General features: G+C 37.5%; 1 protein-coding gene across 1 annotated transcript in view; it reads left to right on the top strand.

Moving 5' to 3' along the window:
• LOC104526916 (ankyrin repeat and sterile alpha motif domain-containing protein 1B) overlaps nt 1-14,270 on the top strand; it is a 50,442-nt gene extending 36,172 nt beyond the window's left edge. Inside the window, exons 6-9 of the mRNA XM_029085614.1 lie at nt 742-828; nt 5,287-5,424; nt 11,432-11,599; nt 12,802-14,270. Coding sequence (XP_028941447.1) covers nt 742-828; nt 5,287-5,424; nt 11,432-11,599; nt 12,802-12,912 — 504 coding nt within the window. The 3' untranslated portion in view covers nt 12,913-14,270. The remainder of the gene's footprint in view (nt 1-741; nt 829-5,286; nt 5,425-11,431; nt 11,600-12,801) is intronic.
• Nucleotides 14,271-16,712: the final 2,442 nt, after the last annotated feature.

Here is a 16,712-nt window from a genome sequence, read left to right as displayed (position 1 = left end):
GGAAATGTCATTGCTGTATGCATCATGTTGAGTGCTCACAGATGTAGACTAGCATAAAAGAAAAAAATAGCCTTATAAGAAGAGATGAGCTGTAGGTAGGAGAACCTGGCACTAAGGGAATGCAGAATAAACATCTATGCTCATTCATGTGAAAAGCAGCTTCCAGTAGCAGCTGTACTCGAGGAAGTGCAGACGGTCAGACATGACAAGATACAGCGTCAGACTGACAGACTGACTGGCAGGCGTAGAGGGCTGCAGGGATAGCTCGTGTCACAGATACAACTGCAAGAAGGCAGAAGAGTGAAATACTTCTAAATAACAACTAATTGCAGCAAAGAAACAGTACTACAAAAAGTACCGTGCTGTTGGTTTTTACAGCTGGGAAGGGCAGGAAGAGGGGAGGCAGCGATGAATGGGGCATAGCAGATAGATGTTTTACACACACCGTTTTGGGAAACCCCTGGTTGCCTGGCTGGTCTTTTTGAGCCTGGCAAACTTATTTCATTCTCTTCTGATTGTGCTAGGAAAAAGGAGGATTTTTACTGTCCTTGTAACAAACTATAAAGCTCTTTTTAGTTTTGTAACTACAAGGCAGCTATTTCAAAAGCCCAGAGCATAGTCAGCTCAAGAAAAAGTCAAATATTTGGATAAGTACTTTTTGTTTAACTTAGTATTTTGTCAGGAGAAAGAGCACTGTTCTTGCAATGCAACACAACTCTAACATCTTTGTTTTGATTTCAGAAGTCTACAGAACAAATGAAGAAAGTACCAACCATTGTCCTGTCTGTTTCTTACAAGGGAGTCAAATTTATTGATGCAACAAATAAGGTACGTGCAATTGTTCAATATTAGCTTTTTTTTCTCACAAATAGGGAAAACTATGAGACGGGCTCTGTAAGAGAACCAGGCCAGAGAGGGGACAGAGTTGAACTTTGTGTTTTCCTTTCTTTTTTCTCTCTTCTATCCAAAATGGATGTAATCTTATTGTCATTCTCCAGAAACTCAGTCTGGAGGACAAGTGAAGCAGCTTTAATGGCTCATTTGGAGAACATTGTGTCCAACCTTCTGCCATTAAAAGGCAAGCTTATGACAAAAGACATTTGTCAGGGAGCCTCTGTGGAAACCTTTTCCATATTCTTCCCTATACAATACCTATAAATGTGCAGAAAATATATGTATATTTGTTCATTAATATAATTTTAGCCCCCCCCAAAAGGTGTCTCAATAAACAATAAAGATGCAAGGTTTTATGCAGGGCCAGCCATTGTAAGACTATGAAACATGAGCCTTGAAGGTCCTTTTCAAATGTCAGAGCTTCTCTGAGAACTATTTTCCTGGTAGTAGCTATTTGACTCCCTGAACTGCAACAGCTTCTTAACAGTTGTTTTTCCATATTTTTTTCATCTTCCTGTGTGGCAATTTCTTTGTTTCTTGCATTTTAAATACACCCAACATTTTTTAAAAAAGAAAGCAGAAATTGAAGGGTAGAGAATTCAGTGATGGGTAGAGCAATGGGTTATTACTTAGCCAAAGTAAAATGTACCAGCTCTATAAGCAGGAGTAAAGTAATGCATTAATTTCTCTTCTTCGGATGTCTAAAATGGCAAGAAAATGCAGTCCATACTGATGCTTGCCTATGAATGGAAAAGAAATTATCATTTCTATTATGTGACTAAAATTCACTAAGAGATATAAAAAAAAAATCTGGCAACCCAGCTACCTGACCAGGTTAATAATGTATATAACTGCTTTGTGTTTCTGAACATTCAGACCACACAAAACCCAGTATCCGTCAAACTTGCCAAATCAGTCAGTTTTTTTAAAGGTGTTTACCTGGAACTGGGTTTTAAGTGAAAGAACAAAAGCAGATTTGTGAACTTCTGCTAGAGTTTGGAAGCTGTATCCAGGGTTAGAAGATGGCATGAAAGAAAAACAGTGGTGAAATTACTGTTATGTCAAGTCTGGCATATTTGCCAGAGCAGAGAGGCCAGGGATTCCTGTCAGCTCCTTTTTCTTCCATTGATGCAAAGCTGTTCTCCGATGTGCAGGGCATAAATCAGGACATTGTAATGCTACTAACTCTGACTTGGATAAGGCTGTTTTCAGCTCTTAAATCTCTTCTGTAGTGTAAAGGATGTAAGTGCAATGTCCTTAGGTTTACAAAAAATTCAGGAGAACAAAAGAAGCTTCCAGTATCTCATTGCACAGTGCATATAATCTTATGTAAGAAGGAAACTTAAAAGAAGTTTGGCAAATTGCACTGTCTGTAGACTGGTCCCACTGAAATCTTATGCCTAGTAGTGCAATAGATGTATTTGATGGAGGTAAATAATGCCACAGTCCTGTTCTTTTTTTCTCAAGGGGTAGATTGCTTTCTCTCCAGTTCAAAATCTGCACTGCCTTTCCCTTCTGTAAAAACCAGGTAATAGCCTGCAACTCTCCCAGGAGCGTTGTTATCATCCTTGTCCACAGTGTGCTGTACCCAATTCCTTCAAGACCTAAAACAGATTAGCACTAAGGTGAGATCCTATTCAGACTTGTACCGCTTCCATACAAGCTTCTAGTTGACAGCGCTGGGCACCACTTAGCAATAAATGCATACTTTTTAATGACAAAAACAGCTAGCAGTTATGTGCTTGAAAACTCAGCTCTCATGGCTGTTCATCCTTTTCCTTTATGCCACCAAGCTAAGAATTTGTATTCTGAGCTGTAGCAGGCAAAGCTTCAGGTGACAAAGGGGCCCTGACCTTGTTCCACGACACCTATTTCAGTGGCGCCTTGAAGCTTGGCATGACACCACTTTGACATGACACCATTTCTTTGCAAGTGAGGCCAGAAAGAAATTGCTGCTTAGGAAAAAGTAGACTTGCAGAATTTTCCTGTGGGTCACAGCTAACCCTCACTTCTGGATGATTTCTGCCAGGAGGGGGATTGGCTGACACGAGGTAGACATGCCGAAGGAAGGCTGCTTAGCAAAAAGCTGACCTCTCCAAGGTATTCCCTTGGCAGAACCAGAACCAACTTTCAGCTTCCTTGCTTTTTGAGAACTGCTAGAGGTTTCTCTTGCCAAACTGAGTGGCAGTTTTTGGAACGACAGCTGTACAGTGTCAGTCAATGCCTAAGGAGCATACCCAGAAAAGCAAGCTGGTTCATAGCCTTGTAATTGCTACAGAGTAAGACTGTGGGTCTACTGGAATAGTGACCCTAGAAAACAGTAAACACATGCACTGAAAACATGTTTAATTTTGAAAGGAGATCACAGAGGATATCCTACAGATGCTAGGGAAAAGCTCAGTTTCACCACTAATTTTCATCCAGAAGATTTAGTTTAGGCATACCTCATTTTATTCAAAACAAACTTAATATGGCTATGTTTCCAAACTTCACTTGGTTGAAAGTTAAAACATTAAAATAATCTCCATGAGTTTTGACTGAAGTGCAAAACCCTGTGTCAACCCCAGGTCACCTAAGGAAGAGTTTCAGCAGAGCAGAGCTCTTTCCATGTACACTGCATAACTTCAGGTGATTACTTTGTGGCTCATGATTTGGCATAAATATTTCACATTATTTTAAGAACTTCCAAGCTTTAATTCTTTCTGCTTTTTAAACTACAATGTTGCCAATACAACATAAATAACAGTATATTACAGCTATATCTGTGGATATCTAAATCCCTGGTTTTGTTATAATTGTAATTCTCATCAAAATCTTTATTGCGGGTAGAAGTTATCAATTTGAGAACAAAGAGAAAAATAAAATGCTTAAAGTAACAGAAAAAGCCAATGGTTGTTAAGCAGAGATTATACATGTTGTAAATTGGCATATATTGAAGCATAAGTACTTGTTTTGTCATTTTTATGTATAATGCATTAAACAGATCAAGTATGTTGCAACAATTTAAGATTAAGAGGATTATTTCATTTCTTTAGTAACATTTTCCTTATCTTGGTTTTTCCATAATTTGAAATTTGGAATGCTTTTTATTAATTTTTTTCCTAAGCCATGATTTCTTCAATTAGATATATGACTTTTTGAAAACTTGACACCTACATGCAAGGGGGAAAGTTGCCACTTAGCAAATGAAAGAAAATATAGCAAAGCATTTTAAGTTATTTGGCTGCATATATTTTCTGTGGTTAAAAAAAGAAAAAAAAAGAAAAAAAAAAAAAGAGGAGGATAGGAGAGGAGAAGAAAAAGACAAGGATGAGGGAAAACCAGAGATGCTCTGAGATTGTTTTAACAGATGCCACTGAGGCAGCAGCAAATGGTGGCTGTGTGAGGGACCAGGCACTACAGATGTGACGTGTTCTGTGGTACAATAGTGACTTCATGCTGCAGCAGGCTTGTTCACTTTGGGGTTTTGTGGAAAAGCCAGAGCTACAGCCAGCAGGGCCACAGTTTAGAAAAGCATAGAAATTAACCGCTAAGTAAATTAATATTCAATGAATCATTCTTCTGTGTAACTAAATCTTTCGAAATGCGAGTGCGGCTGAAACAAGGCCTAATCATAAGCCACTCTGCAGTATCTTCTTCTCTGGCTTCATGGTTCCTTTGGCCTGAACACAGTAATTACATATCAGCAATTTATGTAATGAATATTCTTAATTTTTTGCAAAGCTTTAAGACAACTTTTTTTTATTTCATTGGACAGACATGCCCCACCTCTGTCTCAATAGTGTGCTGTAGCTTACATTGGCTGTTGCAAGTAGTGTTGCTCGGTGCATGGATGGTTTAATTTTTCTGCATCTCTTTTACAGGATGCTGTCAGTAAGTGGAGAAAAGTTGCCAGATCCTCCTGTAGTTATCTTTTTACTAAGCAGAAGCCTTTCAGGAGCTCAGGGTTTCAATTATAATGATGTTTGGTGTTTTTTTCTCTTGAAAAAGTATAGCTGAAATTTGTCAAACACGATGTGTGAAAAACTGGATATTGACCCTATTGGGTTTCATCAGATCCTGTCTGTCAGTAGACTGGAACAGTGTTATGTAGTGATCATGATACAGAAAGCAAGCAGCATCGTAAGATGCTCATATAGTGCTTTGAAACTGTATTTACAGCTGCATGCCAGGAAACGTCTCTTTTTCATAGGATACTGTACAAAACTCAAGTGGGCTCATAGGAAAGACTTTAGAATGTAATTGTTTCCTACCAGATTATTGGAAATTTTAGATATCGTTACAGAGGGTTGAAATTCCAATCACCTGTGTAAGATTGTACATAGAGTGTATGAATATATACAACTCTTAAATTTAATTCCTAAATTGATTGAAAATATTTTCTTTAAACAGAATATTATTGCTGAACATGAAATCCGTAACATTTCCTGTGCTGCACAAGACCCTGAAGACCTTTCTACATTTGCGTACATCACTAAAGACTTGAAGACTAATCATCACTACTGCCATGTATTCACTGCGTTTGATGTGGTCAGTTTATAGAAGATACTTCATTTAATAGTTCTTTGTAACAGCAATAGTTCTTTAATTCTGTTAAAACATTTCCAGGGTATGTGGTGATTAATGGAAGGTATCATTAATTTGCCACATGAAAAGACTAATCTACTGTGGGGATAGTAAAAGAACATTTCTGAAGAGCAAAGATTTTCTTTTTTATTAATCTCATTTCCCATCTCAGCTGTTCACTGTAAACTTAGTGAGTAGTTTTTCGTACAAGTCTTGACATGTAATTCTTCTAACCTAAGCTATAGCCTTCCAAGAAGTTTGTAACAAGCAGGTTTGGCCACCCATTCTGAAATCTCAGCGTGCACCAAATAGACAAATCAGAACTGGATCAATGTGCATTACATACAGAGCTCAATCCTGCTAAGAGGTAGGCTTAGGAACTAGCTTAAGCTAAGTTTGCAGGGCTCCTGCATTTTTTTACTGCATTTTTAAATTAAAATTATTATTACTAGATGTACCCTCTGTTCTTCTCTGCTTTCTGTCATGTCAGTGGGAATTGTAGCTTAAATAATGTAGATATGGAATTTTGGAAAGTTTTATTTTAGCAGCACCTTCATCTTTTCAAAAAGATTTTCTTTATTTTGAAAATAGCAAATTAATGCTTTAATTCTTCCTTCCTTGTTCCAACCCACCTGACTAAAAATCTCAAAAATATTATTTCAACAGAAGTCCATACAGCTCCTGCTATTTTGGTGGAAAATGACTAAGTTATGCTTATATTTATGCTTCTCAGATGGTGATGCCCAGACTACTGTTTCAAGAAATCATTAAAGAAAAAGTATTTTAATATAGTATAATGTGTATGACTTCTTGAAACATGCTTATATGAATATAAATAACAAATCAAAAAAACAGAGATATCTGAACTGAGGCATTTTATTTGTGACTGGGGAAATAGTCAACACTGCAGAGCAATAGCATGTAGGAGAGTTTAAATAACAAGATATACGGGAAGGCAGGTTAGAAGGAATTTTAGCATTTTAGTTCAGTTCTTTTGTTAACTTCTCTGCTGACATTTTAGTGTCCACAGGGAGTAGAAAAAATTTCAAAATTGTGTTAAAAATAGACCACGGTCAACAAGATGCTACATTTTATAGATTTTACTGGTAAGTGAATCAACTGAAATTAGACTGATTGGAGGAGGTTATTTTTTCTCTTGATCCATTTAAATACTACTTAATGGTTTCAAAGTACAGCAGTTTCATTTATAGGTTTAATAATCCAGCACAAACATAGACCCAGGTGTAGCAGCTGAAATTCATTTTCTCCTTACTTGGCAAAGAAAGAATAGTGATCCAAGAATAATTACAACATTTTGCTCATTTCCCATGCTTTCAGAGGAGCATTTAATACCCCAAGCACTTTAAATGGCTATTTTAAGCCATACAGAAACTTTAATGTCTAACTGTCTTAACTTAGTTTTCTCCTGCAACATAATCCTCAGTGGGGTGTCACCTACTCAGATATTCTCTTTTTGTGTTGTTTCATATCTCAGGATCTAGCATTTCTGATGCAAGTACAAGCTCCATAAAAATAGCTAGATATTCAGAACACAATCATAAAGTTAATTAAATTTTCTATTTAAAGTCTAACACTTTTTGCCAATAGAAACAGTCCTACCCACTTGTGAATGGATAGAAGTCCAATGACATTTTAAAAATAAGGCTTAAAATGGTAGAAGTCCACAATAAGGTGTAAAAAAGAGATGCATCTTAAATCATATATATTGTGGTATTACAATATATGCAATGGTATGAAAAAAATTCACTCTCTTACGTCCTTCAGTTTCTCAGGAAATGTGAGCAAGAACAATATTTTGCAGATGGGAGAGCACTGTAGTGTAGTGTAACTTCTCTACTCAGAGTTAAAAGTCTATAATCAAAATTGCAAGAACATCAGACTTGATTAATGAATATTGAAGGAGACAAGGTTTGGGGGAAGAAGATGATTTATTGCTCAGTATTTGAAATCCACTTCATTCAAATTCACTTATAAAGCAGCCCAGAGAATACCAGTGAAGGAGCAAACCCTGTGGAGGAGCTAACAATCGTACCAGTTCCTATACCAAATTCTGGTTCATATGTGGGAGACATCCAAAGTAATTTCCATCAGATATTCCTTCAATGCACCTATTAGTAGAAGACAAGTGGCATAAACTGGAACAATTTCTGCTCTTGCTCATGCAAGGATTAAACTGTTGCTCTATATAACACAAAAACTCTTTTTTTTTTTTTCCCTGTAATCTTTTGTCCTTCATTGCACAGACTTAAGCTGGATAAGAATTGGAAACTGCTAGTATACGTCCTTAGCAGAGAAGAACCAGCATGCATTCAGGTCTCAAAGTTCTGTTCATTGCCTTCTTCCAGGGGATTCGGGGACTTTATAGAATTTTTCTCTGTTCATATGATCATCCAGGTACAATCAACGTGGCAACTCCATTCCTTCTTTCCTTTGCAGTACCCAGAGACAGTATGCCCAGACAATCTCCTCTCTGGAGAATATTAGGTGGAGTGTGTCAAACCATTTCAGTTGCTCCTGGCAAACTTCTTGAGATGGAACATGCTTAGGTACAAGGAGCTTTCCGCTCATGAGCAAATGAAGTTCTCTCATCTACATTAATGGCTTTTGCAAACAGCCTGAAAGGCTCACTTTAAAGGCTTGTTTCCATCATTCTGTTGCATACAAGATATCCTTCTGTGCCACGTTTCTACTTTAAATCCAGAATGAGAAAAGATCAAGAATTTAAGTTGCAGACGTGCCTGATCATGAAAGCCTTACGCAGCCCAGGAGTCCACAGCTGTTACAAGCAAATGCCAGCCATGTTGGTCTCATCATACCATCTTCATCAAGCTGAGCTTTCTTCCCCTTGCACAAAGGCTGACACATTGGAAAACACAGACAAATGCACATCCTTTCCAGATCCCCGCAAAAGAAAAGCTTTTGTGGTCTGGAGACAAAGCATACATACACTTAAATGTATATATATGTCAGCTCTGCCTCTCTCGTCGCTCCCATTACTAGTAAGTAACCTTCTCTTCTTGTCAGGCTTTTATAATAGAAATCCTCAACATTTGGCCTTGAAGACTGTATGAGTATGAGTATGAGTCAGAAGTAGGAAACTTATTTCATCCCAGGAGATGGATATTTTGAACTGGCTTGAGATTTTTCCTGGTTTTTCAAGTAAAGATTCCATATACTCTGTTCTGTTTGATTTTGCCAACTGCGATTATAAGTTCAGTACCTTGAATCCAGGGTGTCCTAACTGACATTCCTACACATCTGATGTGATGGGTATCTCACATGAATCATCTGTGAGACTCCAAAAGAAGCTTCTTCAGTAAATTCAGTCTTCAAAAAAGAACAGATTTGACATTGATCTTAAAGAAGCAAAAAAAAAAAAAAAAAGCATCACCTAAAAGCAAAAGCCCATGAAATCCTCATTATATCAAAAGTGCTTTCCCAAAAAGGAAAGTTTTTCCAAAAATTCCTTTCCAAGTGACATTTTAAGTTTTTATAGCTCAAAAGACAGAAATCTTACTCTCTTTCTTAAAATATTCCTGAAGCCCCAATATAGCTGTATAGAAGCATGAAAACACAATGAAGAAGCAGTGCCTGCTGCAACTTACACAGTAAAGAAGTCAGTTAAAATGTAACAGAACAATTAGCCATTGTAATAGGTTGGCTGAATTAAAGTGGCTGAAGAATCCTGACTCAGACTCACACTGGAGCATTGAATTCTAACGTTATGTGGCAAACAAGGCAACTGACCTCAATTTCTCATCTCCCAGAAATTGTTAAAGGCATTAGTTTACTCACTTTCTTTCTCTGCCATGCTGAGCAAGGAATGGGATTGTAGCAGCTTCAGAAGCACCATGATCCTCAAAGTTTTGCCTCATTTCCAAGAGGCTTGAGGGGGAGCTCTAAGGGTCAATGTCTTCTACAGTGACTGGGGGGTCTACAGCTTTTGTGCTAAGCATCTTTCAGGGAGGCAGACCTGTTCCCTTCCTTTGGTGCCACATGTAAAAAAATCAAATAGTCTCCTCACAATATCAGAAGAATTTCCACAGTGGATTTTGTGTTTTGTTTTTCTGCCCTCATCCCCAAGGGAATCCTGCTCTTACCCCCCACATGAATCCATACCAACTCTAAGCCTCATATTCCTCTCCCAGTACTACAGGTGAGAAATTCCCAAACCAAAGTTATTTCTGTTTTTTTTCCAAACATAATTTTGCAGATATCTTTTTTAAAATTTACAAGGCCTCCTTGCCTCTGTTTGCAGACTTCTCTTTGTCAAAGCTCTACAGCAGGACACAATGTATGAAATGTATGCACAAGTTATGGTTCAGTTTACATTTTGAATATTGAACAGAACAATGAATGTTCTATTTGCTGTATTTCAAATATTTAATAACCACAGAAACAGTTACATGTTTCCAATGGCTTTCAGGCTCCAGGCAGGCCTGTTTTTTTCATTTTACAAACTACAAAAGAAAACAAATCATGTGGCTTCTGACAAGATGCAGGACCCAGACTAGATTTATGGCTCAGCATGGCAAACTCTCTGCTTGTCTCCACTCTTATCTTAGAGCTTTTCAGGCCTGACTTTCAGTGACCTTTTTGTATGCCACACTGGATTGTGCATTTTCTCAGTCCCACTAGTATTACAGTCTGCTTTTTCTCCAAGCCATTACTACACCCTGTCCTGTTGATGTATTCCTTAGCAATAATAATATCCACCATAGGCAATCTCATGATGATATAGCACACTATCTTACTGTCACGACAGCTGATTAAGATGTCTTTAGAATAATGTTCTTGTCCTCCTAATAGGCATGCTCCGTTACAAATAATATTATTCTGTACATTTTTAACAATTATACTCTGTGATTCTTAATTCCATAGCCTGCTAAAAGGCAGGGCAGTATAGTCTCTCCAGTCTTTCATTTTTTACTCCACTGGCAAACTACATCCTCACTGTTTCTTGGTCCTGGCCAGTTCCCTTAAGTTAAAGGGAAAACAATTTGGAGACTACTGCTATCAAATCAAGCAGACATTTATATTAGGGAAGCTATGAAACTTTGGCTAGCTTGCTGTTGTGACGGCAGTTGTAACAGCTGAGAGCATATCCCAGTGGAGGAATATAATTGTTTTCTGTCTGACCTAACAAAAACCAGAGCTGGCACCTTTATAAGAAGCTCTTATAATGAGCTAAATACACTGAATTTGGCCTATACTAGTTCAGTATACATGTGTGATAACAAAGGGGTGGAATTTCTTCATTACTTCAGTGAAATTACAGTGTAGAAAATGAAATAAAATAGTTATCCTTTCAACTGTGTTTTAATGATTTAAGGACAGATAGTGTACTTGCAAGTGTCTTGCAGTGCTTTCTGGCTTATTGCAAACTCAACAGTTAGGCTTGACTAGCTAAAGATGTATCTCATTTAAAATTATATCAGAAACGTGGGAATTCTAAGGGATCACCTAGTTTCAAAGCAACTTGCTTCCAACTATGGGCTACAGAAGTTGAGGAAGAAGAGGGTAACTCCTGAATTACATCAGAGATTTATGAATTATTCTAAGGAGACTGTAGGATGTAAGGAGGCAAGCCAGCAGGCTTGCATTTGCTCTGCAGGGGTTCAAAACATTCTTGCAAAGTTAGTAGCCTAGAAATAGGCTCTAGTAGGAGCCTAGAAAGAAATATACCAAAACAAATCCACAAACCTGAAGAAAAATTACCATAGAAATTCACTTGCAGTTTAGATTAAGGTCAAATTTGAAACTCACAGTTTTTAAATCAATGAGAAGGCAAATGACAGATGTAAATATTGCAGAGACTTAGGAAGTTATTACCAGTGCGATTTTAGTTATTTACATTACAAATCACTTCTGTAGACAGTACCACCCCACTTCAGGTATCTGACGATAATTCAGCCTCACTCCAATTTTAACTGTTTCTGATTTGTTCCAGAATTTAGCTTACGAAATCATTCTTACATTAGGACAAGCATTTGAGGTGGCCTATCAGCTTGCACTACAAGCACGAAAAGGGGGTCATTCTTCAACCCTCCCAGAAAGTTTTGAAAATAAACCCTCCAAGCCTATTCCCAAACCACGTGTTAGTATTCGGAAGTCAGTGGTAAGTAGAAAGTTGTGATGCATGCAAAAAAACAAAATTCAGCTATATTGTTAAGATATACCTAAAAGCTGTATAAATAAATATACCTGTTGAGTCAGAAATGCTCCATGTCCCAGCCATGCCACCTCTGCTCATCAGCCAGTGGGGTTGTGTCACTGCAGCCTGGGCAGCCATTTCCATCAATGGCTCAGTTCAGGTTCCTCCAGTTTAAGATGTTGCTTGGCTGGTGTTGCACATATGCATGTCTTTTATAGTCGTTGCAGAGCTATATTTGATTCAGTCTAATTCCAATGTACTGTGTTTTTTAAGTGTTGAGGATCACAGACAATGCATACTTCTAAAGCTCTGAAATTCCATGGACTTTTCTGATCTCCTGTCAAGAAATAAAATCCGCACCAAATTTGTTTGGTACACGATCACTGCATATGTATCCTAATTAAATTACAAATCCAAATCAATATACAATTACCTTGTCAGACCAAGCAACTTCTTTCTTACACTTTTTTTTGACCCTTGGCCAACCCTCCTGTTCCAAAACTGGGATTCATACCTTTTCAGTATTTCCTTTGGAATCCCGGACTCCTAAGAATCCAAGCTCATTGGAGACTATGTATTGATTGTCTTTAAAATGTCCTCCTGAAGTGCATAGATGACAGAGAAATATTCTTTTATGGCAGAGCTTTTAAAAAAATTCTGAAAACTATTTTAAATCAAGTGAGAATACAGGCACAGGGTGATTTGGGAGGGAAAGGGGAAAAAGGATCGCACACTGTATCATATTCACTGTCTATAAAGTGAGAACCATACTCTGTGATATTTAATTATTGGATGAGAGGAAGGGGGAAAAAAAAAATGTATGACTGTACACTTTGTCATCCATTGCCACAGAATCTTCCTCCATAAAATTTTAAGAAAGAACATTTCCTGATGCCATCATCTGTCTCGGTAAGCAAAAGGACTTCTCAGGATCAAGCATGGCTTTAATGAACTGTGATGCCCTATAGCTTGGGGATAGACATAGCTCTGATCTAAACAGGAAAAAGAGGGCAAGCATGGGTACATGGGAGTGTAGCCCACCAGACTTGGTTGATACAAGATTTGTTCTGTGTTCTATTAATTTTTAAAAAAACCCAAAAAGCTTCCACTAGAAATGCTGTGCACAGAGATGGTAACCCATCTGTATGTTTGCATTTGTCTTAAAGCAGATAGATCCATCTGAACAAAAGACTCTTGCGAACCTACCATGGATTGTTGAACCTGGACAAGAAGCCAAAAGAGGCATTAATACCAAGTATGAAACTACAATTTTCTGATACAAAACTGTCCCCCTGTTCCTTGTTGTGCCTTGCACGCCAAGCAGTCACAGCACAGCCTGTCCTTTATGGCAACGTTTCAATCCAGCAGAGAGGAAGACTGCACTTTATGAGTGGCCTTGTAACTAACAAAAAAAGGCTGACGGTCATTTCTGGTGATGTTCTTCTTCCTGCAGCACTGACAGAAGAATGACACTATATGAAGACACTTAAAATTACAGTCCACAAGAGGAGTGAGAAACCTTATTTTTCACGCAGTTCTCCCTTGTGACTCTGCCACAGTGCTTTCTTTGATTTCTTATTTAAGAATTCTACTTTTTAAAAAGAACAAAAGGTCTCTAATCTAATACTGATGCTGCCTATGAGTAGAATATTTAATTGGTTTTTTATTTAAATCTTGGCAGTTTTTAATTGAAATAGAACCAGAATTAATAAACAGAGTATTTATGAAACCACTGAATTCATTAATAATTACTGTCTTGAATAAAGAACTCATTAAAGTGACAAGAAATTATTAGGTACTCTGATTTCTGTGTGCGCTGCTTTTATATGTAATCAACGGTGTCCTTTGATCCTCTAAAGAAATAGGAACCTCTTGCATTGTAACAAAGGATCAGAGTTTTATGAATGGTTAGAAAAAGGTATTAATAATGCACAGAAAACATTTATTAGATATTTTTATGGAAGAGAAGTACTATAGGAAAACATATTAATATTTATGGAAGGAAGCCAGATTAATTATGACAAATATTGTTTATTTTAAAGTTAAGTAAACCACTGCTATTGCAACATTATGAAAATTATAAGAGTTGTAGCATCAGTGCACTGGATGTTCCGTGTGATCAGTCTGGAATGAAAGTGGAATGGTTATTCTACTACACCTACATAGAGTTTATGCAGTTCAACATTGCTATAGCCATGAATTCTACTAGTATTTTTTAAAAATAATCTCAGTGGTTCTAAAAAAAGTCAAAACTGGATTTTGCTATCAAGATTTCTGTCACAGAAAGCTTGTTTGGAAAAGTGCTGATAAAATTCTACTGCAAAACTTTTTCTAAATAAAAATAGTGAGAAAAAGAAAAAAATTCCAAAGTAATAAAAATGTTTTCATGGAACACAATAGTTAAGCATTTGCTTAATATTTGATTGAATAAGATTTACTTACATTTTCTTTGAAGTATTTTAATTTTTTTAATGTCTGTGGAGTATTTGTATAATACCATGATGTATATTTATGTAGAACTGAAATGATAACAGTACAAATATCACTATAGGAGAAAAATGAAATTTTAACGTATATTGTTCTATCCAGTCAAATTGTGAATCATTTTGAAGTTCATTATAGAGATATTGATAAATTGTGTGGTTGTCTTAATGTTTTTTTAATTATTATTTCATATCCAGCTGAGGTTTTCAGTTAGAATCATCAGTTGGTGAATTCCAAAAAATGGATAATTGAACTTGGTTTAAACCTGATAATTGTATATGGTTTAGTTAAACCTAATCATAGCGCTGAGTGATGACATACTTTTAATACAGTATTCAATTTACTTGAACAAAATAGTTCCTTGTACATATTTTTGCCTATTCACTGTTGATATGTACGTAGTCAACTGACAGTAAAAAAAAAAAAAACAACACTAAAAATATGGTACCAAAAGGAAAATTGTATAGGAGAACAGTAAATAGTAGCCTCACTGCAACACATACTTATGTAAATATGCTTGGGCTTCCAGTTATAAATTTTGTAATTTTGTCATTTATTTATATCCTATAAAAGCACACAAAATAAAATGAACTTGTACAGTCCCAGTGGTTTATGCATCATTTTATCATTGCTAAAGGAAATATGGGGCCTAATGCAAAGGATACTGAAATCGGCAAAAGGTCCTCTGCTCCCCTTTCCCTGATTTCTTTGAGCTTTGGATCTTATCCCCCTCAAACCCGGGCATTGCTGTGGAGACAGCTTTGGTTTAGAATACAGATTTTGTTTACAGATGGTAAATACTTCATGCTTTAAAGTCCTTAATTAACTGGTTCTTCAGTGCACTATTGAACTGCTGACTTCCTGTATTTAATCACACCCTGTAAAGACTCAGACAGGCAGTTATGTTAAAACACATTCACTTCAGGCACCAAATGTACAAAGTGGCCAGATTTTCAGGCTATAAAACTGGGGCACCTCTTATGCAGGTGACTGACCCCTAAAATTAGAGGATGAGGCAGGAGCTGCAGCACAAGTCTAAGCAGATGTAAGGGAAAGGAGTGAAACAACATGAAGGTTGCAGGAAGAATTTGATCCAGGTTCATCAAAGAGATGTCAAGGAGGTAAGGTGGCAGAATAAGCTGCTGAACTTGTTTGGGAGAGATAATTGGGGCAAAAGAGACTGAGGATGGCTAGCAAGACTAATGGAATATGAGAAGGATGAAAGACTGGTGGGGCAAGGAATGAGCATGAAAAGTATTGGGACACAGTGAGGCAGCAAACAATTGTAGCCCCCACAGCAGACATATAAATTGAAACTGGAAGGAGAGAGAAGAGTTAACAGGCATAAGAGGCTTCTGTATTTGCAGAAATCTGGGATTTTAGAGGGAAATATTTCCCTCGCTAACTGATACTAGCATCAGCCACTTGGAGAGAAGTCCATGGGGTTCTGTCTCGCATGGGACAGTGGTTCAGCATTCCTTTCTTCAAATCCAAAGAGACTTGTACAAACCTGCAGTAACACAAAGCAGTTACCACATGATCTTTTAGTCCTTTTTTGTCAAAGTGAACAGCTGATTTTTCATTAAACATTCCAAGTATGCTGGAAATGTATAGGCAGTAAGGGGTCAATGGTCAGTCTTAAAAGTGAAAATAGAGGAAAAGCCAGACACCTGCAAAAGATCAGAAAATGAGGACAATTGCTATTCTTGACCTCTACTCAAGGTAAGAGGGAAGCAGAGGCAGTCAAGGAGAGTACATGAAGAAACTGGAGCATTTGGATGTTGCATAACCAGGAGTTAACTGCAACATCTGCCTTACAGTGGAAGGGTGGAGAATGGACAAAAGAAGAGAGACTATATGGAAGAAAACTGCATTTGACCTAGGAAGATAAGGAAATTTTAATCAAAGTGAGGTAAGTGTGGGTGACAAAGGACTTTGAGAATTATTTGAGTACTGAGGTCTCTAATATGCAAGGTTAAAAAGCTGCTGTGGTGAGAAGGCTTAAAGACTGGAAGAACTCCTGGAGGAAACAATAGGGAAATTGTGTTGAGGAGGTGAAGGGTTTCCTAAAGCAGATGTTGCATTTCAGACTGGACATAGTGACTCCTCCAACCTGGCCTGGTAAAGCCAGCAGAGATACTGCTCACAGCTGGTAGGAGGAGACACTCAGCATATCTGGTTCTGGTATTCTGCCAATAAGTTTATGAGAGGCTGCTTCTCCTGCAGAACCACAATGTTACAGATGCCTTGCAGTTTGAAGCCAACATCCTGGCATCAAAAACTGGCATGGCCATAAAATGGTGACCATGGGGAAGAGGATCAGAAGGACATGAAGAAGGCCTTGTCAGTCCTTTGGAAAAGAAAGCAGCATGCTAGACAACCAATAAACTTTCAGGACCAACTGTGAAATAGTTTATAGCTTCTGTTCGAGATTAAAACAGGCAGTTTGTGACATGTGCAGAACTCTCATTTAATTTTGCCCTAGATTTCTTTCAATGTGTGCTGTTCAGCTTTCACACTTCACTGGAGGATGATGTCTAAGATGTCATCAAGACAACAGTCTAGAAAGAGTAACTGCAACTGTCTCTAAACT

This window comes from Antrostomus carolinensis, unplaced genomic scaffold, assembly GCF_000700745.2.
Source record: "Antrostomus carolinensis isolate BGI_N321 unplaced genomic scaffold, ASM70074v2 scaffold24790, whole genome shotgun sequence".
In the NCBI taxonomy this organism is placed as follows: Eukaryota; Metazoa; Chordata; class Aves; order Caprimulgiformes; family Caprimulgidae; genus Antrostomus; species Antrostomus carolinensis.
The sequence above is the reverse complement of the archived record's forward strand: the minus strand, read 5'-3'. Positions and strand labels throughout refer to the sequence as shown.